Genomic DNA, 26,146 nt, shown 5'->3' with positions numbered 1-26,146 from the left:
ATTGGGGCTTGTAAGATCCGCTCAGTGTGTGACACTGTTATGTATTGTAACTGCTTGCAGAGAGAGAGAGGAGCTGTCAGAATTCGTTGATGATGTCGGGGGGGGGGGGGGGGCGGGACTGAGCAGCTATCGAACACCAGCCAATTATTGGGCTGCTTAAGGAAGGTGGCGGAGCCACATACACGTAGTGGCCCGCCCAGACCTCATCCTATTGGCTGGCATTCGATAACTGCTCGGTCCCGCCATCACCGCTGAATTCTGACAGCTCCTCTCTCTCCCTGCATGCAGTTATATTACAATACATGACAGTGTCACACACTGAGCGGATCTTACAAGCCCCAACATCTGCTCAATGTGATACTGTCTCAGCGTGGGCTACACATTGCTTGGATCTGGATGCAGCATTTCACAGCAGACCAGCAGGCAGATCTCAGGAGACAGCCGTCATGGGACTACACAAACACTGCACGCGTGATTAGTTAGCCTATGGTAGTTTTACTTTACATTGGTGACCAATGGGAGAAGGACCCCCTTATATCAGTGGTCAGTGTAGTGGTCCCTTACATTGGTGATCACAGGGAGAAGGATCCCCTTATATCAGTGGTCATTGTAGTGGTCCCTTACATTGGTGATCACAGGGAGAAGGATCCCCTTATATCAGTGGTCATTGTAGTGGGCTCTTACATTGGTGACCAATGGGAGAAGGACCCCTTATATCAGTGGTCAGTGTGGCGGTCTCTTACATCACCACCTCACCCATGCTCTCCGCCACCCCCTTCCCTGTGCTCTCCACATTCCCCCATGCTCTCCACTGTCCCCCCGTGCTCTCCACATCTCCCCATGCTCTCCATCTCCCCCATGCTCTCCGTCAGCCCCCCTGTGCTCTCCACATCCCCCCATGCTCTTTCCCCCCCCATGGTCTCCACATCCCCCATGCTCTCCGCTGCCCCCCTGTGCTCTCCACCCCCCATGCTCTTTCCTGGTCCCCTCTCGCCTCCCCCCCCACACCTCTCTTGGGTTCCCCCTCCCCTCTCCCGGGGATCCTTCAGGGTGGACAGTGGGGAAGGGGCTGGTTAACACGTTATGGGCTGCTCAATCCAAAATGCCCGGGCCTATTTTTTGTCCCAGTGCGGGCCTGATTCCTGGAACAGTGTTTGCCTAGCAAGCCTTCTAGATTTGTATCATTCCGAGATACATGGTTTGTTATTACCCCATAGATTGTACATCCTCACCTGGTTATCTTTTATCTTCAGTTGAAGCTACTAGTTATACTATTTAAGAGACCTATTTGTCGTTGGTATGTATGTTAATCTCTTCAAATTAACCCTTGCCTCTGGCTTTGGCATTTGTTCACTTTTTTTGTGAGTTTGTTTATACTAAAGAAAGAAAGAATGACCTCCTTATATCAATGTTCAGTGTAGTGATCTCTTATACTGGTGACTAATGGGAGAAGAACCCCCTTATATCAGTGGTCAGTGTAGTGGTCCCTTACAATGGTGACCAATGGGAGAAGGACCTCCTTATATCAGTGATCAGTGTAGTGGTCTCTTACATTGATGACCAATGGGAGAAGGACCTCCTTATATCAGTGATCAGTGTAGTGGTCTCTTACATTGATGACCAATGGGAGAAGGACCTCCTTATATCAGTGATCAGTGTAGTGGTCTCTTACATTAATGACCAATGGGAGAAGGACCTCCTTATATCAGTGATCAGTGTAGTGGTCTCTTACATTGGTGATCAAAGGGAGAAGGCCCTTCTTATATCAGTAGTCAGTATAGTGGTCCCTTACATTGAAGATAAAATGGATAAGAGTCTCCTTATATCAGTGGTCAGTGTAGTGGTCCCTTACATTGGTGATCAATGAAAAAAGGACCTCTTTATATCAGTGGTCAACGTAGTGATCTCTTATACTGGTGACGAATGGGAGAAGAACCCCCTTATATCAGTGGTCAGTGTTGTGGTCCCTTACATTGTTGACCAATGGGAGAAGGAACCCCTTATATCAGTGGTCAGTGTAGTGGTCCCTTACATGGGTGATTTAAAGGGAGAAAGACCTACTTATATCAGTGGTCAGTGTAATGGTCCCTTATATTGGTGACTAATGTGAGAACAAAAAACCCTTAGATCAGTGGGAAAAAGACATTCTTCATTGTTCTGTCTCAAGGAGCAGATAGCTAAACCTTATTATCCCAATAACTGTAGATACCTTATTTCTTTGATCTCAGTTTTATTAGAACAAGCCAGATGAAACTACAAAATAACAGAAATAGACCCCAATAAGTATAATATTGCATACAATACAGCATACATTGCATAAACACCGATATACAGTACAAGATGAGATAGTAAAAACTTACTTTTCAAGTTCTCTAAGGGGTGGTGGCGATAGATTGAGAAATACATGTGTTGCTTCCTGCAATGTGTTGAAAAGAATGGTAGATGGTTCACTTCCTGCCAAGATTCTACCCAGAATTCCCTGCTTGCTGACAACTTCCTTATTTACACATACAATAAACAATTAAGCAGAAATGCGGCAATACCAAAAAGGAACACTAGATGGAGCCTGCACACCACATATGATTGTCTTGAATTGTCTAAATTACACATGTTGCACGTATATTTAACAACACGGGTACAAATAACCAATATAAAACATCAGCAAGACATCTGGTGGACAGAACATTCATCGTCACCGGTGGGAAGACTGTCCCCCTTACAGATGATTGATGCTCAAGGAACCCCTAGAAACCTTTGGAGGAACCCTGGCTGAGAAAGGCTGGACTAGGCAGTAATATATTTCTATCCCCCTTGGTGGGAGTGGAGATGACCCCATCTATAAGGATATACAGTACATACATACACAGCACAAAGCCGTGTTCACACTGCGAGATTTTTTTTGGGCTGCAGTTCCTCTGAACTCCACAAGATGGTGATCTCACTTATACTGAGATAGAACATCTCCAGAGAATACAGACAGGAAGTGATGTCAGGTATAAATAGGAAGTTCCGGGTGAGATGTGAGTCGGGAAGAAGTAGCGAGAAGACGTAGCTGAAAGTGGCAGCAGAGGAGGTAATAAGATCTTATTTTCTATTTACACCCAGTAACCCCCCCCCCCCGTCATGTTCCGTCCTCTTCCTCCATAGTCACTGTGATGTCTTTTATCTCCAGCAGATGATGATACACACATATATAGTGTGGAAACCTAGATTAACCCCTTCAGGGGCAGAACGTTTCCCCACTTATGGGTCCGGAGCATTCTGTCACTGTCTCACCTTTAGCAGTCTCTGTTAATGAGGGATGAGATTTAGATTCGGGTTGTATTGAAATTTGCACTTCCACACCCTTCCTGTAAAAGTACCTAACTTCCCGTAATTTACTTCCTCTTCCATGTATCTCGGGCTCCGCTGCCTCTCCTGCAGGCCCAGGACTGGTGTGGCAGATGATCAGTTCTCCGATCTCCTCTCCAGGGATGGATCCCAGAAGATACGAACATTTCATCACTTCCAGGCTCAGAGCTGTCATTCCCCCGGTCACTGTGGTCATGGAAGCAGCTGATTAATCTCGATCTGTCCTTCATCAGCTTCACTGGTGTCCATAGGTAATGTTAGAGGCCTAATAGGCCACTGATGTTTCCATAAGGAGGACCGGTCATTTTCTACTATGCTATCGCATGGGGGCTATTGGCTGTGGATCGTCACAAATGCAAGAGGGAGAGCAGTAATTCTGGGAATGTTATTCACGGTTAACGCTAAACTGATGACCTGTAAGAACTTTTAACCACTTCCTGTCCGCCATATACCAAAATGACAGCCGCAAAGTGGTTACGTTATCCTGACTGGACGTCATATGATGTACAGCAGGATAAGCCGCTAGCGCGGCGATCGGTGGTGTGGTGTGTCAGTCTGACGCACTGCATCTCCGATCCTGATAAAGAGCCTCTGACGTGGGCTCTTTACCATGTGGTCAGCTGTGTCCAATCACAGCTGATCACAGTGTAAACAGGAAGAGCCATTTATCGGCCTGTGCTTCAGCTGCTCTCCCCTACTAGCTCCCCATGCAGCAACTGCTCCCTACGTGCAGCAACTGCTTTCCCCTACTATCTCCCTGTGCAGAAACTGCTCACCCCCTACTATCTCCCCATTCATTAACTGCTTGCTCCCTACTATCTCCCTGTGCAGCAACTGCTCTCCCCTACTATCTCCCCGTGCAGCAACTGCTCTCCCCTATCTCCCCATGCAGCAACTGCTTTCCCCTACTATCTCCCTGTGCAGAAATGGCTCACCCCCTACTATCTCCCCGTTCATTAACTGCTTGCTCCCTACTATCCCCCTGTGCAGCAACTGCTCTCCCCCCTACTATCTCCCTGTGCAGCAACTGCTCTCCCCCTACTATCTCCCTGTGCAGCAACTGCTCTCCCCTTACTATCTCCCCATGCAGCAACTGCTCTCCCCCTACTATCTCCCCGTGCAGAAACTGCTCTCCAACCTACTATCTCCTCGTGCAGCAACTGCTTTCCCCTACTATCTCCCTGTGCATCAACTGCTTGCTCCCTACTATCTCCCCATGCAGGAACTGCTCACCCCCTACTATCTCCCCATGCAGCAACTGCTTTCCCCTACTATCTCCCCATGTAGCAACTGCTTTCCCCTACTATCTTCCCGTGCAGCAACTGCTTTCCCCTACTATCTTCCCGTGCAGCAACTGCTTTCCCCTACTATCTCCCCGTGCAGCAACTGCTTTCCCCTACTATCTCCCCGTGCAGCAACTGCTTTCCCCTACTATCTCCCGTGCAGCAACTGCTCTCCCCCTACTATCTCCCGTGCATCAACTGCTCTCCCCCCTACTATCTCCTCATGCAGCAACTGCTTGCTCCCTACTATCTCCCCGTGCAGAAACTGCTCTCCCCCTACTATCTCCCCGTGCAGCAACTGCTTTCCCCTACTATTTCCCCGTGCAGCAACTGCTTTTCCCTACCATCTCCCCATGCAGAAACTGCTCTCTCCCTACTCTTTCCCTGTGCAGCAACTGCTTTCCCCTACTATCTCCCTGTGCAGAAACTGCTCACCCCCTACTATCTCCCCGTTCATTAACTGCTTGCTCCCTACTATCTCCCTGTGCAGCAACTGCTCTCCCCTACTATCTCCCCGTGCAGCAACTGCTCTCCCCTATCTCCCCATGCAGCAACTGCTTTCCCCTACTATCTCCCTGTGCAGAAATGGCTCACCCCCTACTATCTCCCCGTTCATTAACTGCTTGCTCCCTACTATCCCCATGTGCAGCAACTGCTCTCCCCCCTACTATCTTCCTGTGCAGCAACTGCTCTCCCCCTACTATCTCCCTGTGCAGCAACTGCTCTCCCCTTACTATCTCCCCGTGCAGCAACTGCTCTCCCCCTACTATCTCCCCGTGCAGAAACTGCTCTCCAACCTACTATCTCCTCGTGCAGCAACTGCTTTCCCCTACTATCTCCCTGTGCATCAACTGCTTGCTCCCTACTATCTCCCCATGCAGGAACTGCTCACCCCCTACTATCTCCCCATGCAGCAACTGCTTTCCCCTACTATCTCCCCATGTAGCAACTGCTTTCCCCTACTATCTTCCCGTGCAGCAACTGCTTTCCCCTACTATCTCCCCGTGCAGCAACTGCTTTCCCCTACTATCTCCCCATGTAGCAACTGCTTTCCCCTACTATCTCCCCGTGCAGCAACTGCTTTCCCCTACTATCTCCCGTGCAGCAACTGCTCTCCCCCTACTATCTCCCGTGCATCAACTGCTCTCCCCCCTACTATCTCCTCATGCAGCAACTGCTTGCTCCCTACTATCTCCCCGTGCAGAAACTGCTCTCCCCCTACTATCTCCCCGTGCAGCAACTGCTTTCCCCTACTATTTCCCCGTGCAGCAACTGATTTTCCCTACCATCTCCCCATGCAGAAACTGCTCTCTCCCTACTCTTTCCCTGTGCAGAAACTGCTCTCCCCCTACTATCTCCCCATGCAGCAACTGCTCTCCCCCTACTATCTCCCCATGCAGCAACTGCTTTCCCTTACGATCTCCCGGTGCAGCAACTGCTCTCCCCCTACTATCTCCCTTTGCAGCAACTCTGCCTCTCATATGAGGTCTCTCTGTCTTTGTAGTAGTTTGATGGAGATAAATGTACAGCCTAGCTTTTATTTATTATGGTGATGGGGAGTTGATTGTGGGGTACTTTTACTGCACACTGTTTATGGCTTTGCAAGGTGACGGCAGGCTGCGTACAAATGAAGCTACAACAACTTTTCAACAACCTGTGTATGCCGCACACTAGTTAGTTACATCTATTTTTGAACTCCCTCTAGTGTTCTCCAGATGTGTTACAGTGTATCTCTTGTTACAAAGACATACATCCTGTGCTGCTCAGCTCCATCTAATGGACCTCAATGTGGAATTTTACTACGGCCCATAATAAAAGAACATTTGCTTAGAGAAGAAAAGAGCCTAAAGAACATCTTTACTTGCCCACTTTGCACAAAATAAATGTGAAAGCAGATTTGCAGAAGGAATGATTATGCACATGTTTTTTTTTTTTTTTTTTTCTATAGATAGACTCCTAAGTATCCCAAATTATTTGATCCAGTTCCCAGTGGGGGCAGTCTTCCTATTAAATCCTTATGTTTCCATCCTAATATTGTACAAATAATACCGTCCACATGATTCTCCGCTACTGAGCAACCCACATAGATCACATGATCAAATCAATAAGGATGGAGGAAGACTGGAGTCACATGACTGAGAGGATACTAAATCTCACCCTGGAGATCATCTACCTGCTGACCGGAGAGGTGAGGAGGATTCTGGGAGGTCACATGACATCACTCTTTTCTCTATTAATAAAACACAGACCTGACTGGAGAGGTGAGGAGGATTCTGGGATCCTAACATGATATTCCTATTGATTCCTTAATACAGAGATTTCCTCTTGTGAAGTCAGGTGATCATATGACCATCACAGTGCCTCCATGTGACTCTCTAAAACCTGAGAGACACAACATGCAGAAGATTCTAGAAGTCACCAAGAAGATGATGGAGCTGCTGACAGGAGAGGTGAGCGGTGCTGGGAATTCTGGGACATTATCCAGTAACAGACAAGGGATGTGTCTGGATGGTGACTGTATCATTGTGTGTTTCAAGATGTAACTGTTTGTTTCTCCATGGAGAAGTGGGAGTATTTAGGACACAAGGATCTCTACAAGGACATCATGATGAAGAATCAGCCGCCCCTCACATCACCGGGTAAGAGGAGACTTTATTGTAAAGGAGAGAGCAGTACGGAGGGTCCACCTAGATCCCCCATCATCTGATAAACACATAGAAACAATGTATTCAGTCAGTGTGTGTGTTTCCTACAGATGGATCCAGTAATAGGAACCCACCAGAGAGATGTCCCCGTCCTCTGTATTCCCGGGATTCCACACAGGAAGATCAAACCATCCCTCACCATCATCAGGTAGATGAGGAACAATTACTGATAGTATCATTAGGATATGTACATTATCTGCACTATTACCATTGATGTCATTTTTATTATATCTTCAGAGTGGAAACCTGAGATATTTTAAAGTTGAAGTAAAGAAAGAGATAAAAGTGGATGATGATGAGGATGGGGTGATGGGGAAGTCAGAGATTCTAAAAAAACACAAAGATCTGTACCAGGACACCATGGTGGAGTCATCCAGTAACAGAAATCCACCAGAGAGATGTCTCCATCCTCTGGATTCCACACAGGAAGGTCACAGGATCCCTCAGCATCATCAGGTAGATGAGGAACAATCACTGATAGTATCATTAGGATCTGTACATTATCTGTGTTGTTACCATTGATGTCGTTTTTATTACGTCTTCAGAGTGGAAACCTGAGAGATTGTAAAGTTGATGTCAAAGAAGAGATAAAAGAGGAGGATGAGGATGGGGTGATGGAGGACTCAGAGTTCCTAAATAAACACAAAAATATGTACTGGGAGAACATGGTGGAGTCACCCAGCTACAAAAACCCACCAGAGAGATGTCCCCGTCCTCTGTATTCCAGGGATTCCAAACAGGAAGGTCACACCATCCCTCACCATCATCAGGTAGATGAGGAATAATAACTGATAGTATCATTAGGATCTGTACATTATCTGCAATGTTACAATTGATGTCATTTTTATTATATTTTCAGATTGGAAACCTGAGAGATTCTAAAGTTGAGGTTAAAGTGGAAGAAGAAGAGATGTATGTGGGGAATGATCATCAGTCTATGGAGGAAGATGGAATAATTAGACTAATTATAGAGGAGGACACTCCTACAGAGATCAGCAAAGGTGGGTCATTAACACTAAATACATTCCTCCACCCACACTGCTCACTGATTTGTCCACAGTAAAATAAACTGTTAGAAATTCTGTATATAGCCCTACAGAACAGACAGTGCACAATCCACTTTGCTGGGCGTTACTGTTTTTACTCTTATTTTTCGTCTTTAAAGCAGACAGAAGCACCGTCACTATTAATGCTTTTGTTTTACGCTTATATTTATCCACAAGCTTGCCCTTAACATTTTCCAATATCAGTTCATCATTTGGATGTGCATCAAGTGCTGTGGCAAGTGTTTCATAACTTTCTGGTAAGCCACTGAGTAATAGTGCTGCAACATGAAAACCTTTTATTTCTTCTCCTATTCCTCAGGCAGTCAACCAGTTCCAAGTTGTGCCTTATGTAATCCTACATATACTGGCCTTTCATCAGCTTGGTTTGATAAAGTTTTCTAATCAAATACAGTTTATTGCTGAATTCAGCTCTATTGCGCACCTTTTGTAATCCTTCCCATGTTTTCTTAGCAGTTTTGCACTTACATATATGTATGATTTAATCATCTTCTATGCCAAGAGAGATTGTGCTCTGAGCTTTTTTGGTCTTTTTCTATCCACTCTGTTCTGGTCTAAATTTCATTTATACATTTCCACATACCTTCTCTTATGAGCAGCATTTACATCTTGAACTACCAAGACTGGTAGTTCTTGTTTGTCAGATTTGTAAATGAAAGCTTTGCAGCTGTGATACTGGCCATTTTATTTCATTCTTTGGCAGTCTTATTCCTGTTGCTGTACCACTTCTTTTGCTGTAGCTGGCTATGTCTGTGTCCAGAACCTGGTAGAAATTATGTATATAGCCCTACAGAAGACAGATAGTGCACATGGGCTTTGCTGCTTAACTGCAGACAGGAAACAGGAACTTTATTAAACAGAGAAAAGACATAGAGTTTACCATAGAGCAGCTACAAACTTATAAACATTGCCATCTACTGGTTGAAGACTATATCTCTACTGTATACTGATATTGATGTAGTTGCATAAAAATACATGAACAATGTATTCCAACATCCCCACTCAGTAACTACTCTTTATATTAGTCCCATTTCAGATCTCAGTTCTATAAATCTGTTTCTTGTAAGCGTATTTGTCAAAGCTTCTAATCCGCTTTTGTTTCTCATGAGTTGGAAGTCTTTGTGTCTTATCCCATGAATCTGGCTCTGGTTTTAACATAGGACAGACGTTTGGGTGGGATTGCTTCTGGTGAATTTCCTGATTGAAGCCTCTTGTGGCCTGGTTTCTTCTTTTACAGCATTTGGATTGTCTGTGTTAATTTCTATTTCTGTGTCACTTTGTTTCTTATCTTCATGTGACACTGATGTGGAATTTTACTCAGATTTAAGTGCTTGTGTTAGTTCAAAATAACATTTTTTAACACATTGAAGTTTCATGGACAATTACACTTCTACTGATGGTTACCTTGTTTGTGTCTTGGTGTAGAATTCTGTATCCCTTTTTGAGATTCACTGTACCCCACAAGTACACCTTCCTTTGAGCAAGCATCCCATTTTGTAAATTTTTCTTTTGGGATGTGCACATAGGCTTTGCTTCCAAAAAATTTTAGATGGTTCAAATTCAGGGCTTTTCCATTTCACATTTCATATGGAGTTTTCTCAGTTGATTTTCCTGGAAGTCGATTTTGTAGAATGCGGTCATAATTGCTTACCCCCAGTATGTCATTTTTCCTTTTTACAGCTGGTGCATTTCATTGTTTGATCAAATGGACTAATTTTTATTCCACTTCATAGTCGTTCTCTGTTAATTTCTTCATTATGTCAGACCTTCTGTGCCCAAGTTGTTTGTGCCATGTGTGAATGTTTTTCCTCCATGGCCATATTAACCACCTCATTGCAGTTCAGCTGATACAGTTCATCTGTAATTTTAGCCTTTGCAATTAAGATATCCCCTCTTGTGATGGCACAACTGTCATCTTGGAAGGTCACTACATTACCTGGTTTTGTGAGCTTCTTCACTGAATACTAATATTGATGTAGTTGTATAAAAATACATTAACAATATATTCCAACTCAAACACTTAGCAATATCATGTAAGACTCAATTTATGTATCTAGACTGGATTTATGTAGCTTCTGGGGTTCAGCTGGCAGCAAAATTTTGATTTTTTTAATAGGCGTTGCTCGACCTAGGCACCTAGGACATGCCTCTTGGGTATTCTCCTTGCCCAGCTCTAGTAAGATCTCTGACAGAACAATTCTCCTGGGGCTACTTGCTCTGTTGTTTGCTGGCTGTGTCGGGTGGAGGAATATGTCTGTATAGTCTCAGACCCAAATCACTGAGTGCAGTCTCAGGAGATGGGAGGCAGCGGTGTGGGACCTCTGCAACTTGTCTCATGTAAACATTAAAGCTTCCACTGATTACTGAATACCAATAATATGAATCTTGATTGTATAATTCTCTGTATATTGCATGGTACATAGTTCTGATCCCTGTACTATATATTTTATGTTGTACATTACATCATTCAAGTACTATATAGTCCTGACTGATGTATCCTATAAAATAAGTTTTGGGTTACATACCCCTGACTTCTGCTCTCTATTCTCCACCCACTGCTATATACTGTATAAACATAATATGTATTCTCATTTGTTACACCCATTTTCTACCAGCTGGACATTTCATATCTGATAATCTGATTGGTGCACAGACTTTAACATGTTGATAATAATGTGATAACATCCTTAAACTTTGAAACCTTAAACAGAAAAAGATATTGAGAGAGGAGTCAATAACCCAATGATGGACGTCTTCAGGATCAGTCCAGTCTTCATCTTGGTTGTTCTCCCCCCATCCTCACTCTCTGACCTCTGGTGGGGCTCAGTCCTGCTGTTATTCATGACCAAATAAGGAAGTGCAGGACTTCTTGTATTAGAAGGATGGAAATGAGTGATAGAGGGGGTGGGGAGACTCGTCCTATAATCCCCTCATCATTGTCACTCTTATAAAAGACAGCTATTGTTGTTTCCTCACTCTCTGACTAAGGTCCATGAATAAAGAAATGGTAGGATATTCAGAAGACCCATTTACTAGTTACATTGAGGGTGGAATTGTAAGATCCTCAGAGACAAAGCTGCCTGATGTGGGCAGAGTCCTGGTTTAGGGGAACCAATCAGCTCATGTCTAGTAATAATCTTTTTATTTCTATTTTAGTACACGGACGGGAGATGAGGAAAACCTCAGAAGATTGTCTCACTTTGTCTCCAGACTGTAAAGTAGAAGATGAGGACATCACACAGTATAGTCCAGGAGAAAACCCGGCTACCTCCAATGTCCATCCGGCACCACACAGTGTAGATGGACCATCGTATTCCTCTTATCCTGAGGAACCTCAGACTGTGAGGGACGGTGCCGTCCTTCCAACAGATAAAAGGTTTTCCTGTGCTGAGTGTGGGAAGTGTTTCCGTTTTAAATACGATCTTAATGTGCATAAAAGATCTCACACAGGTGAGAAGCCGTATTCCTGTCCTGAGTGCGGGAAATGTTTTTCACACAAGTCCAATTTTTACAAACATCATAGACTGCACACAGGTATAAAGCCATTTTTTTTCTGTCCCGAATGTGGGAACTGTTATTCATCAAAGTCACAACTTTACAGACATCAGAAATTGCACACAGGCGAGAAGCCATATTCCTGTTCTGAGTGCGGGAAATGTTATATACAAAAATCAGATCTTGTCATTCATCAGAGATCTCACACGGGGGAAAAGCCGTATTCCTGTGCTGTGTGTGGGAAATGTTTTGCACAGAAGTCCAATCTTAACAAACATCAGAGATCTCACACAGAGGAGAAGCCGTATTCCTGTCCTGAGTGTGGAAAATGTTTTTCACAGAAGTTTCATCTTTCCAGACATCAGAGATTGCACACGGGGGATAAGCCACTTTCTTGTCCTGAGTGTGGAAAATGTTTTTCACGTAAATCCCATCTTTCCGTGCATCAGAGATCTCACACAGGGGAGAAGCCGTATTTCTGTCCTGAGTGTGGGAAAAGTTTTTCACAGAAGTGCACTCTTTACAACCATCAAAGGTTGCACATGAGGGAGAAGCCGTATTCCTGCCCTGAGTGCGGGAAGTGTTTTTCAGTGAAGTCCAATCTTTCCAGACATCAGAGATTGCACATAGATGAGAAGCCACTTTCCTGTCCTATGTGAGGGAATTGTTCCTCAATGAAGTCCTGTCTTCCTGTACATCAGGGATCCCACACAACCCTCGAGGTGTATTAGTGCCTTGAGTGCGGGAAATGTCTTCTATATGAATGTTGCTGGACATCACAGCTCTCATGTGGGGAAGAAGCACACCCGGCTATACACCTCGGATATACTACATGGCTGATCATCATGTAAAAAAACTTCATAAGGAGACCATAGATCACCAAAGACATGGATGAAGTGTTGTACTGTGTTGGCCACTGATGCAGTAGAAATATAAAATTGGAGTCATTACTTTTCATTGGCCGAATACATTTTTAGTGTAAGCTTTCACAAACACTTAGGGGGAGATTTGCTATAACTGGAGCACTCAGAACAAATGCTTATTTTGATGATAATGCTCAGTGAGCCCCCTAAAAGCTCTGTGAGAAGAACCAGGGCAGCTATGTTCAGAATTCAGAGGTCAGCCATGACATTTTGTAGAATAGGAGACACCTAACAGCGGTGATCTGCTTTCCATAATCCCGGAAGGACATCTTCTGCAATTCACACACTTTTAGCTGCATCCCAAAACATCCTTATCAGTCCATTGATAGGACACAGCAGAACCTCCTACCCAAATAAACCAAAATCACAACAAAGCATGGAAAACATTGATTGAGCCATCATAAATCCCATTACCAGAACCCAACATAATACACATCCCAGTCTGACTCTAATAGCCATCATAAACCCTTCAAATCCAGGCTAAAGTCATTAGAACAGCAAGCAGATATCCGTCCTCACTAATAGTATCAGACTCATCATCGTAAATTGTTCAGCTGGTAGAATGGCCGAACACAAATTTCTGGATGACTGTTACTGGCTTTTACTAACCACAAAGTTACAATGTATTTCATATCTCCTGAGATGATACCAGTACAGCAAGAATGAGGACATCTTTACCTGCTTCAGTTAACTACTTCCCACCCAGCCTATAGTAATATGAAGGTCGGGCGGGATCGCTGCCATTCTGGGTGGATGTCATATGATGTCCACCCAGGATCACCCCACAGGCCACGCTGTGGCGTGATTCTGTCACTGGACACAGCGGATGACAGATCAGTGTACTGGGCCTCTCCTGGTACCATGTGATCCCTGTGACCAATCACAGCAGATCACATGGCAATTGTAAACAATGAATGGCTTCCATTCGTAGCCATTCATTGTGTGCTATTGAGTTGATCTCTGTGATTGGTCACAGTGATTATATGATACAGATAGGGCCAATCGCAGCCTATCTGTGAACAGGGCTCTCTGAATCCTCTTGTACCAAATTGTATTGTAACTGTAATGTCTACCTTGATTTTGTAAAGTGCTGTGCAAACTGCTGGCACTATATAAATGCTGTATAATAATAATATTCTGTACAATATGATTAGCTATGGCTAATCACAACAGTACACACATAAGCATAAACTCACTGTTATAAGCAAAAACAAATCCTGATCACCTCTCCAAAGTAGTAGTTACTATGTTAACACTTTACTGCCCTGGTCACAGTATGTACAAAAAAATCCTAAAAAGAAGAAAATAAATATAATAAAGAAAATTTTTTTTTTTCTTTTTACCATTCTGTCACTATTCAGTGTCCCTGATCACCACCACACCAGTCATATGATGACTTGATTTTTTTCATTTTCCAAAAAATTGTGACAAAAAAAAACTTCAAAAACTCGCCATGCCTCTCACTGTATACTTCAGAATGTCTGCTTTCCAAAAAAGGATCATTTGGGGGTTATTTGTACTGTCCTGGCATTTTTGGGCCTCAAGAAATGAGATCAGTTAGTCCATCAGTGGATCAGGATTGATCAGTTTTCAAATATATATACCATAGTTTGTAGACTTTATAATGTTCACACAGACTAAATACTATACACTGATTTGGGTTATTTTTACCAAAGAAATTTAGCAGAATAAATGGTTGCCTACATTTATGAAGAACGGTTATTTATTTGCAAATTTTTTTAACAGAAACTAAAACTTTTTTTTTCAAAATGTTCAGTCTTTTTTTGTTTATCAAAAAATAAACAACACTTTGATTAAATACCACCAAAAGAAAGCTCTATTAGTATGAACAAAAAGATAAAAATGTCATATGGGTACAGTGTTACATGACTGAGTAATTGTAATTCAAAGTGTGACAGCGCTAAAAGTTGAAATATGGCCTGGACTGGAAGAGGGTAAAAGTGTTCGGTATTGAAGTGGTTCATTAGCAACATTTTAAGCCTGAACACCTCTATATTAGACGGTACGGAAGGCAGTTGAGACACATTACATCTCCTTGCTGAAATAGTCATCTGATACCCATCATATTTGTATTCATTCACACGGTAATTTCATGCTGGACAATATTATTATTATTATTATTATACAGGATTTACAGTACATAGTTACATAGTAGGCAAGGTTGGATAAAGACAATAGTCCATCCAGTTCAACCTGCGTAGGTGCACATGTGTCAGTGTCTATAATTATTTCCCATATCCCTGTATGTTGTGTTCTTTAAGATGCACATCCAAGAGTCTTTTAAAAATATTCAAATATTCAAATTGTGGAAGAGAGTTCCACATTTGTATCACCCTGACAGTGAAAACCCCCCTGCACAGCTTAAGGTTAAACCGCTTCTCCTCCAATCTCATTGTGTGGCCCCGTGCTCTCTTATGCCGTGTACACACGACCGGACTTTCGATGGACTGAACTCCGAAGGACTTTTTGACGGACTTTCAAAGGAGTTCCGATGAAACGGACTTGCCTACACACGATCACACCAAAGTCCGACTGATTCGAACGTGATGACGTACGACCGGACTAGAATAAGGAAGTTTATAGCCAGTAGCCAATAGCTGCCCTTGCGTCGTTGTTCATCCGTCGGACTAGCATACAGACGAACGGATTTTTCGACCAGACTCGAGTCCGTCGGAAAGATTTGAAACGTGTTCTATTTCTAAAGTCCATCTGATTTTTCGACAGCAAAGGTCCGATGAAGCCCACACACGATCGAATTGTCCGGCGGATTCGTTCTGTCTGACCTTTGCTGTCAAAGTCTGCTCGTGTGTACACGGCATTACACTCCTTGGGACTGAATTGTTTTTTTTCCTACGCTGGGATCACCATTGAGGTATTTGTAAATTGCTATCGTATCTTCTCTCAAGCGTCGCTTCTCCAACAAAAATACATTTAGCGTTTGCCGTCGTTCCTCATAATTGAGCTCCTCCAGTCCCCTTATTAGCATTGTTGCCCTTCTTTGGACTCTCTCCAGCTTCAGCACATCCCTTCCGAGGACTGGTGATCAGAACTGGACAGAATTTGCTAGATGTGGCCGGTCCAGAGTTTTATAAAGTGAGAGGATTATAGTTTTATCTCTGGAGTATATACCTTTTTTATGCATGCTAATTATTCTGCTGACTTTGGTAGCTGCAGCTTAACATTGCATGCTATTGCTCAATCTGTCATCTACTAGGACCCTCCAGATCTTTCTCCATCCTTGATTCCCCAGGCAGTTCCACCCTAGAGACTAGTTTGCATTTATGTTTTTTGCCCCCAAGTGCATTACTTTACATTTCTCCACGTTAAACCTCATTTGTCATGTATTTACCCATCCCATTATTTTGTTCAGGACTTTCTGTAAAATTTCTAGATCCTGATGTGAAGTTATTTCCCTGCTTAATTTTGTGTCGTCTACAAAAACTGAGATTGAGTTACCAGAATGTAACCTGTAGGTATTCCAAGATATTAATACCTATATAAAACTGTATCTGAGGGAGTATCAGCTACACGGTCATAAACACTATGACATCCCATCAGCCACTCCTCAGATCTTCTCATTGGTCAGATCATTTATGTCCACAGCCTCCTCAGGAACAAGCAAAGAGGGACTGCATCAACAATCTGGAGCTCTCCTTTACCATCTAACAAGAACATCAGACAAGATTGCACTGATCCATCTTATGTTCATTGACATGACTTTGCTGAATGCACAGAACCAGGACTTTATGACATATTTTCGCTCAAACCCTTTATGTTTTCTGTTGCGTTATTACCTCTTTTCTTCTTTAGGACCCTTTTCTGTAAATATTTTGTTTGCATTGTTTTACCAGTTTTTCTTATTAAACAAGATTTTAAAATCACAAACTCAAATGAAAGTTAACCCCTTAATGCCGACGTCCCACAAATATGTGGCCCCAATGAACTGGGCTTTTTGCTGTCGGGCCGCATATTTACGCACCTCCCTTTGTGCTGGGAGCGCGCTGCACGGTGTGCTCCCAGCACAGAGACTGGGGTCTCACCGCGAGCCCCATACTAACGATCAGGACCCGGAACTCCTGATCGCTGTGATAGCCTCTGATTGGCTATCACAGTGATCAGTCACTGTGAAGCCCGCCCCCGTGTTTTCTTTTTCTGTGAATAGAGGCGAAAGGTACATTGTATCACTCTGTCCTTGCACAGAAAGAAAAAGTGTGTGTAAAAAAAATAAAATTAAGAAAATAATGATAAATAAAATAATAGTAAAAAATAAAAAAAAAATACCTAGATCAAGTTTTGATCCAGGTCAGTGCCAGGCTTAGTGTTTGGGTCAAGGTCAGTGTTTTTTTGTGGGGGAACATAATTGTATTTTTTTTTTTAATTAGTATCAGTGTCTGTGTGTTTTAGGTGGGATAAAAACAAAACAAAATGCACACTATTGTTTCTAGGCTGTACTACGTGTACATATAACACCTAACATCCACATATGTGGTATTGCTACGATCGTAAGGATCAGGAGAATTTATTGTTCTTTGGAGGAAGGTTATGGTAGTACCAAGAAAAATACAGCTAAAATTAAAAAAAAAAATGTAATATATATATATATATATATATATATATATATATATATATATATATATATATATATATATATATAAAATTTATTTAATGATTTTTTCTCTTAAAGTGGAGTTCCACCCACTTTTACAACTCTTCAGCATCCCTCACTAAACTGTGCACTGTAAAACGAATTGGATATTTTTAATTTTTTTTCTCAGCACCTACTGTATATCTGCTGTATTCATTTTTCACTTCCTCCTCCCTGGCCGTGGCCCATCGCATCATTTCCTGTTTGCAATGCCTTCTGGGAAGGGGCGGCAACTTCCTCTGACACTGCCGTTGCTATGGAAACCTGACCTGAAACCTATTACACTGCTTGTGCTGCACTGAGCATGTGCGAGATCTGTAAAGATGAGATCCAGGAAGAAATACAGTCTGGCTTCAGATGCCCACACTTAAAATGGCCACGGCCTGCTGTAAGTTTATAAAATAACAAACTACTGCTATAAACTAACAAAACAGACCTTAGTTTACAGACTAACTTTACTAGAATACATTAAGCTTGTGTATTATAGGGGTATTTTTATTTAAAAAGTATAATTTCAGCTGGAACACCACTTTAATAATAAAAAATAAACAAAAAAAGCAGGAGATATCCATTACCATTCACCACCAAATGAAAGGCCAATTTGTCCTGAAAAAAATGTGATGTAATCCACCTAGATGCACAAAGTAGTTGTGATGATATATATGGTTTTACTAACACATGTCAATATCCCAAAATTGTGCACTTAGGCATTTCGATTTGTTTTACCCTTAGGCACAAAGGAGTTAATTTGTATCTATATCAATCTCCACCGTGCAGAGCTGTGTGTAAATATCACTGTACATAAAAAGTCAATCTCAACAATAAATCCAAACAATATCACACATATAAAACAATTTATCATCCAAGTGCTGAAATATCCAGTTATGGACCTTTCCAGTCCCCATGTACATTTTACTGCTGCGGGGAGGCCGCTCTGCACTAGATCACGTACACAGTATGTGATCAGCTTTCCAAGGAATATGGCGCACACACGCAATGGCCCAGTGGTGCTGTGATTCGTTACAGCACGGATTAGTCATCAGGTCCAGGCCAATGATTTTTGGCATGGATTGGCTGTACCGAATAAGAGATCAGCTTGTGTTTACAAAAACAGACACAGGAACCGATGTGATCTTCTATCCTGCTCCCCACCCATCCTGGCCAGCCAGGCTGCATGCTCGGATTTAGGGGCTGATATGTATTTCCTGGACCTCAAGTTTTTCTATTTTTTTGCATGAGGATCCTCTTCCTCAAAAGGGTGTTGTATGTAATTTTGAGAAACTTTTTACAATTTTTTTTTTTTATTCTTGCTGTAGGATGTGCTGCAGCAACAGTGACATTTACAAAGAAAAGAAGAAGAAAAAACACGCTAATGTATATTGTATATAGAAATAGTCCCTTAAATCAGCAACTCTTCTGCGAGATATACACAGTTCAAATATAATACAAATTGAGTCACAGTACCACAATATTATTAAATGGTGTACTAGATTGAATCAAATAACATTACAAAGTAGTAAAACATAAATTCCTCACGTGCTGAAGTAGAAAGAATTTCATTGGATATCATCGGCATCCGCCACCATAAACAAAGGATCCTCTTGTGATTACACCACCAAGTGCAAAAATGCTTGCTTACCAGCTACTGTTGACCTCGTATTACAGGAGGTCAATCACGTTTTGGCTTAACCTCCTCAGATCCGCACTATAGCCGAATGACAGCTACAGCATGGATCTACTTTGCCGGGACGCCGTCATATGATGTCGTCATCTTTCAGCGCTCCCCGTGCGCACCCCCCCCCCCCCCCCGAGTGTGCATTGGGGAAAATTTGTGATGGCCGTGTCCCTTGGACAGACACAGCCAATCACAGAACACGGTAAATAGCCAATCATAAAGGCCATTTACCACGCGATCGGCGTGTCCAATGAGAGATGATCTCAAATGTAAACATATGAAATCATCTCTCATTGACAGCTCTCCCTCCTCACACAGAGACCTTGTGTGAGAAGGGAGAGCTACCTGTGCTGGATCGTGAGCGATATATTATAGATATATATATAGATCAGCGTTACCAGTGCCAATCAGTGTCACAGTGCCCGTCAGGGTCAGTGCCCATCTGGAGTGGAAGTGCCCATCTGTGCCATCAATCTGTGCCACCTCATCAGTGCAGATCTGTGCCATCAATCAGTGCTTATCAGTGCAGGCTTATTAGCACACATCTGTGCCGCCTCATCAGTGCAGGCTTATTAGCACACATCTGTGCCGCCCCATCAGTGCAGGCTTATTAGCACACATCTGTGCAGACTCATCAGTGCCGCCTCATCATTGACCATCAGTGTAGCATATATATATATATATATATATATATATATATATATATATATATATATATATATGTACATATACACACACACATACACAGTGCATTCGGTGGTGTATACTTTCTAATACACTTTAGGCGGTGTACACAGTATCTAATACAGTGTGTAAAATTTCTAATACACTTCTGGTGGTGTACACAGTATACAATACAGTGAAGCCGTTGTACAGTTTCTAATACAGTGCAGGCAGTGTACACAGTTTTTAATACATGTCAGGTGATGTAATATATATATATATATATATATATATATATATATATATATATAAAGTTGGGGGTTATTTAGCCTAAGTGCAGCACCTGCTTGTGAGAGCAGTTCACACAAATGTTTCTTTTTCAGGGCTTGTTGGCCCACTTTTATTAAAGAAGATCAAACAAAAAAGGGTTTCCCTCGCAGGGGTTTTCACCGTCAGCATCAGCTTTAAACAACAGTATGTTTAGCCTACTGGCTCACACATGCAACATTGCAAACAAAAATGCAGAGCCACCTGGCTCTCTTCAGCAGCAGCACCACTGCTCAGGCTCCCACATGGAGCCCTCCTGACTCCTGTCAGTGACCTCAGACTCGGGTCTCTGGCTTTCACAGTGCGGCCTGCACTCTCTGGGTTCTCTCTCCCAAGCCTGGACTCCTCGGGAGGGTGGAGCCTAGAACCATGGTCAGGTATCTATAAATAGGCCAGCACACACCTGACCAGTCCGTGTGCTGGTGAGTCTCAAAATCCGGACCCAGGACTGAGGATTTCATCCCACCCGGATCTCTAAGAAATCCCCAGGCTCCAGGTCCCAGAGCAGACTTTACTAAATAATGAGGAAACTGAAAAGCCAGTTTCCTCCCAGATAAGCAACTACACTGGAGCCCCTCAACCTGCCTGGTTGAGAATCCTGCGTCCGTACACCGGTGGGGTACCACACTACCACATATCCCCCCACCATTGTTTCGACCCAGAGGGTGGAACACACCAGTACAACCTCCTCACTTTGGCACGACCATGCAAGCTACCACCCACATGGGCCAAATCTGGTCCCATCAGGTGACTTTCTTCATGTCCCCCTACTACATCTACTCTGGCTCTACAAAGACACCCCCATGCCTTTTTGCATGTGCGCTTCCAAAAGCAATGTCTTCCCACTTCTCTTGGGCCTATACTAGTCCTTTTACCAATCTTTGTACATTTTTCCACATGATGTTGATTTCATATGACTGCAGCCTCATCCTAGTTTCTCTCTGAAGGACACCCTGACTGTCTTGCCACTCTGAGGTTTTTAAGTCATGTGACACCTTGCTGAGCTTTGGCTATTTCCCTCCGACCATTGTTTACCAGAATCCTTCTCAGACCTTAGAAATTCATCAAACCTCAGGAAATCTTCCCCAGAATTACCCTCCTGAACCTGTAGGGGGCCTAATTCTGCCGTATCTTTTACATCCTCTGTGTCAGTCATACCATTCCCTATCTCATTACAATTTTCAGGGTTCGCTACAACCATATCAACTTGACCAAGACCATCAGGTCTACCATTATTTTTGTCACCTAAAGCAACAAAACCATCAAAACCCACAAGGTCACTACCCATTTCATTACCGTTAACGTTCATTTCACCAGTGTTTGACAGGGCAGTATCTGAAGAAGAATCACACACACAGCTGAGTTGTTGTCTCCCATGGCAACTTCACTATCCACCAACTCCACTGGCCCACAACACTCTTCCAGCAACTGTCCTGACAACTGACCATCGCTACATAATTCCACATTCGGGTATGTGAACCCAATCACTTCAGTTGTACTTGTGTCATCAGGCACTTCCACCAACACCAGCTTGTTTGGCAGCACGTCACTCGTTACCACATCATCAGGCTCTTTGTGGATCACAGACACGACCTCTTCTGTGCATTCGCCCTTACTTGGCGCTTCCATCTGCTGAGCAACATCATCTGAAGTAGCAAATGCACCCTTGCATACAAGTTGCTCTACAGGTCCTTCATCTGGCACCGCAGAAATCATGTCTGCTCCACTCTTATCAACAGAGGCCTTTTCCAACAAAGCCAACAGGCTTTTTGCCCATCTGTCCCAGTCTGTTATCTCTGTGCTCCCAGAGGTACCACACAGTAGCCGCTCCAACTGCTCAAGGAGACCCATTGGGACAGAGTGGCTCAGCAACAGACACATTGCACATATCACTTTTGTTCAAACCAGACTGTGGCAATACATTTTTAACCAGAGCAGGCTGCAATACCACACTCTCACCACCTTGCTCTGGTGGCACTTCATTAAACGCATGAACACTTTCGCACATGTCATTGCCAGACTGCATTAACCTATTTCCACCGTGAGTTTTTTTCAGTTTTAGCATTTAACATCTTATTATCACCAGGTTCAGGTACCTTCTTATCCCTCAGAGCGGCACCATATCTATCCCGGGCAACCTCCAAAATGCAGAGCTACCTGGGTGTTTCTAGGGACACTTCTGTGGCCTTCGTCACAGTTGCTAGGGGAGATAGCACATCTTTAACCGCATTCATAGCAATGTTTTTATCTCTAGTGAGCTGCACTAGACCATTAACAACTGGACCATCAACTTTAGCCAACACAATATTAGCAGTTTTAAACATCCCATTGTCAAATTCAAGTTTACCATTTGCCTCCCCACTGGACAGGGCACTGTAGCAAGGCAAGTCCTTTTCCACTCAGACAGTTGATCTCCAATTTGGGGACACTTCCACTCCAGTGTGCACAGTCACATAGTCTTTTCCATGCATTTCCTAGCAACAGTCTTACCCATCGGTGTAATAGGGGTTGCCACGTTCACTTGAGTAAGTTGTCTATCCTTTATCGCACTTTCACTGGCCAACTCTCCCTGGTGGCCACGGGATGAAATTGCAGCAGCCATTTTTGACTCCTTAGCACCCCCTGCAGGTATTTCCTCACTGTGGCCAGGGGTGACTGCAAACATTTTTAAACAGGAACCTGGGCTTGCATAAAAAGACTTTTGCCCAGTAGCAATATCACCAGTAGTATTCCACAACCTGGGACAAGAAAAGATTCCATGCCCCAGTTGACCACATTCCAGGCATGGTACATTTCTGCACACATCTTTAGTGGGATGCTGCTCCACAATCTCCACTGTAGCTCCTCCTTCTGGTTGACACTCGATCTCTCATTGCTAAGGGAGATGGCACTCTCCCAGCTGTACTTTGCTGACTCTCCCAAACACAACGACTTTGCTTTCCTTGAAGCATTGTTGCTTTTAATTTGCCATGATCCTCTGTAGGCAATACTTCTCTCAAGTGGTGGTCAGCAGCCTTGACATTACCACTGTTGCTACGGGCAACCACATACTTCTCCAACTTCCGGTCAGCCTGTTGATCACTCCTGGCACTCAAATAAGGCCTCTTAAACATTGTTGCAGACCTTTGTCTGGCCATGTCACCTTGTATTGAAGACTGAAACAATGGGCACTTGGAGTAGAGTTGCCACCTCATCCCTTTAAACCCGAACACCTTTGAATTACACAGGTTCTGTGCAGATAAGGCACCAAGTGAGTTTAATTACCACCTTAATCAGCCACAGAACCTGTGTAATTAATATGTGTTCGGGTTTAAAGGGATGAGGTGGCAACCATAACTTGGAGACAACATGTCCCCACTCTCTGCCCCACAAACAGCGCTCTTGCTTCAGAGCCTTAACAGGGCTTCCCCAATTGCATCCTCTTTCAAACTTAGTCCTCTGCACATTGATAGCTGGCCTGCTTGCACCAGTGTTGCCAGGGGCAACAGCACGCACTTCCCCTTTAACTGGAGTTGGTGAAGCAAAAAACAGTCTGCAATACCGCCAGCAGGCTCAAACCCTTGCTCCATCTTCGCAGTCACTCCACCACACTTTTGTACCGTCCAGCAAAGAAATTAAGCACTGTTTCTTTAAAGCAAGTTGCTTTTCTTTTCATGCAAGCTTTCCTCACCTGCAAACACAGATTGTGCTGTCTCGTGCACACAAACACAGTTCATATAACAGATGAACTCACTTTTTTCAGGGATCTCCAGTTCTGTCCACATCCAAGCACCACTTGTAAAGTCGGGGGTTATTTAGCACCTGCTAGCGAGAACAGTCCACACAAATGTTGGCCCACTTTTATTAAAGAAGATCAAACAAAACAACAGGGTTTCCCTCGCAGGGGGTTTTCACCGTCAGAATCAGCATTAAACAACAAGTGATAAATGTGTGTAAACCTCGCGCCAAAAAATGAATGTGAAAAAATTAAAAATTAAAAATTAAACAAAAGCTGCTAACCCCCAAACTGGGTGAGAAATCCAGTGCAAATGAGAGAATGTGTATGGTGGGGGGCGCTGAGTCTAAATTTACTGTTAGCTACTATGTATGAAAAATGTGGAACCCAACAGCAACATTTTAAATATACATCAATGTGCTATGCAAAAAAGCTATATATTAGCGTGCAAATACAACGTATAAGAAAAGGATGACATCCGTGCCGTTTAAGCATGTATGAAAAATAAAAATAAATGTCCTTTGTGAGAAAAATATAAGAAAACGTCCATATGCGATTTCATGAGGTTGAAAAAAACTCAAATAGGTGACTATTCCGCTGATTAGATGAACACCTTCACCACCAGTGTTAAACACCCAAAGTGCTCTGTGTGCAATCCCATAATAGTGTAATCTCATTTATTACTAAAAACAGTTAAAAACAAAAGCCAAATGGCTGCTTACATCTTTTCGCCACGCCAGTGGCTACTGATCAAGGATGAATGCACTGTCCTGTCATCATTTGAGGAAGCCACAAGGATGGTGAGCAGCGACAATGCATGCATCAGTGACACTGTCCCTCTAGTCTTCCTGCGGGAGCACACACTTCATGGAATCATGGACAGGGCACTTGAGGCAGAACAGCGGGAGGAAGAGGAGGACTTCCTTTCCTCTCAAAGCCCCCTTTATCCAAATAGCATTCCTGAGGGCTAAACACACAGGATGAAGAGGAGGATTGTGTCAGCATGGATGTAGAGGATAACACTCAGCAGCAGTCTTCAAGGTATGGTTTTCAGTCCCCAGAAACCCAAGGAGTTGTACATGGCTAGGAGGAGGTAGTTACGGATAATGTGATCCTTAGTGACCCAGAGGACTTAGAATCGAATGCCTCTACAAACTTACACTGCATGGCCTCCCTGATTCTGCAAAGCCTGTGAAAGGACCCTAAGATTCCTAGTATCAAGGAGAGGGATCATTACTGGCTGGCAACCCTTCTCGATCCATGTTACAGGGGTATAGTTGCAGAACTCATCCTGCCTTTGCAGAGGGAGCAGAGGATGAAACATCTTCAGGAAGCCTTGAAGAAAGGTTTGTGCAACGCATTTCCAGACCCTGGTAGGTTACCATTTCCTAGTGCTGGACAACGTGTTGCTGAGGCTTCGTTCAGTCAGAGGAAGAGCAGTGGAGAAGGTGGCCAGCTGACCAATGCCTTTAAACTATTTTTCAGTCCTCAGCGCCAAGGTTTGATTGGTTCAAGCAACCATCGCCAGAATCTGCATTATATGGTGCAGGAATATCTAGGGGCAAGAGCAGACTTGGAGACCTTTCCAATAGAGCATCCACTGGGTTACTGGGTCTTGAGGATGGACCACTGGCCAGAACTTGCTCAATATGCAATCAAGCTACTGGCTTGTCCTGCATTCAGCATGTATTCTGAACGCACATTCAGTGCTGCTGATCAAAGAGTGCACCTGTCCACAGACTCCGTTGATAGGCTCACATTTATAAAAATTATTTAGTCCTGGATCAGCAGCTATCAAGCACCTGATGCTGTTGTAACTGATTGGATTTGCTATGGATCTGGGACTGCCTATGCTGCCTACCCTTTTCCTCCTCAATCTTGATGATGCTAGCTTCCAACAATATTTTTGGTTTAGGGCACCACCACCACCCAAGGCCTAATTTTTTCGGCCCCTGTTTAACAGGGGCATGTTATTACAAATTTTGATATAATATTTCACAGCAGGGCCTGTTCCTGCGACCAACAAGAGTAACTGTGGGGGGTTACAGTGTTGTGGCACCACTACCACCACCCAAGGCCCAATTTTTCTGCCCCTGCTTAACAGGGGCATGTAATTACAATTTTTGACATGATATTTCACAGCAGTGCCCATTCCTGCACCCAACAAGAGTAACTGTGTGTAAGGGCTGGCTCAGCCCTTCCTTCTCTGAGCTGGCCGTGTGATTTTACTGTACTTCTGTCTCGGGCTGGTTCATGGTTTCTGACACTGTGAGGGATTA

At 43.5% G+C, this 26,146-nt stretch overlaps 1 protein-coding gene across 5 annotated transcripts; it reads left to right on the top strand.

The window, feature by feature from the left end:
• The first annotated feature begins 2,988 nt into the window (after positions 1-2,988).
• On the top strand, positions 2,989-16,727 carry LOC141121750 (uncharacterized). Of its 5 annotated transcripts, none has more exons than XM_073611461.1 (9): positions 2,989-3,073; positions 6,583-6,822; positions 6,950-7,084; positions 7,201-7,273; positions 7,390-7,487; positions 7,577-7,795; positions 7,885-8,109; positions 8,199-8,340; positions 11,560-16,727. In XM_073611461.1, the coding sequence occupies exons 2-9, from the start codon at positions 6,727-6,729 to the stop codon at positions 12,555-12,557; spliced, it is 1,986 nt and encodes a 661-aa protein (XP_073467562.1). In that variant the 5' UTR covers positions 2,989-3,073; positions 6,583-6,726; the 3' UTR covers positions 12,558-16,727. The 5 variants fall into 5 exon arrangements, with proteins under 5 accessions (XP_073467562.1, XP_073467561.1, XP_073467565.1 ...); XM_073611460.1 differs by having other exon boundaries at positions 7,198-7,273; XM_073611464.1 differs by having other exon boundaries at positions 7,172-7,273.
• The last annotated feature ends 9,419 nt before the right edge of the window (positions 16,728-26,146 follow it).

This window comes from Aquarana catesbeiana, unplaced genomic scaffold, assembly GCF_042186555.1.
Source record: "Aquarana catesbeiana isolate 2022-GZ unplaced genomic scaffold, ASM4218655v1 unanchor229, whole genome shotgun sequence".
Classification (NCBI taxonomy): Eukaryota; Metazoa; Chordata; class Amphibia; order Anura; family Ranidae; genus Aquarana; species Aquarana catesbeiana.
Note: the sequence above shows the minus strand (reverse complement) of the source record. Positions and strands in the feature narration are given on the sequence as shown.

Coding starts and splice junctions, on each gene's coding strand:
- LOC141121750 (XM_073611460.1), top strand. CDS start 6,727: ATGATCAAATCAATAAGGATGGAGGAAGACTGGAGTCACATGACTGAG. Junction 7,274..7,389: donor GCCGCCCCTCACATCACCGG/GTAAGAGGAGAC, acceptor TGTTTCCTACAG/ATGGATCCAGTAATAGGAAC. Junction 8,341..11,559: donor TCCTACAGAGATCAGCAAAG/GTGGGTCATTAA, acceptor TTTCTATTTTAG/TACACGGACGGGAGATGAGG.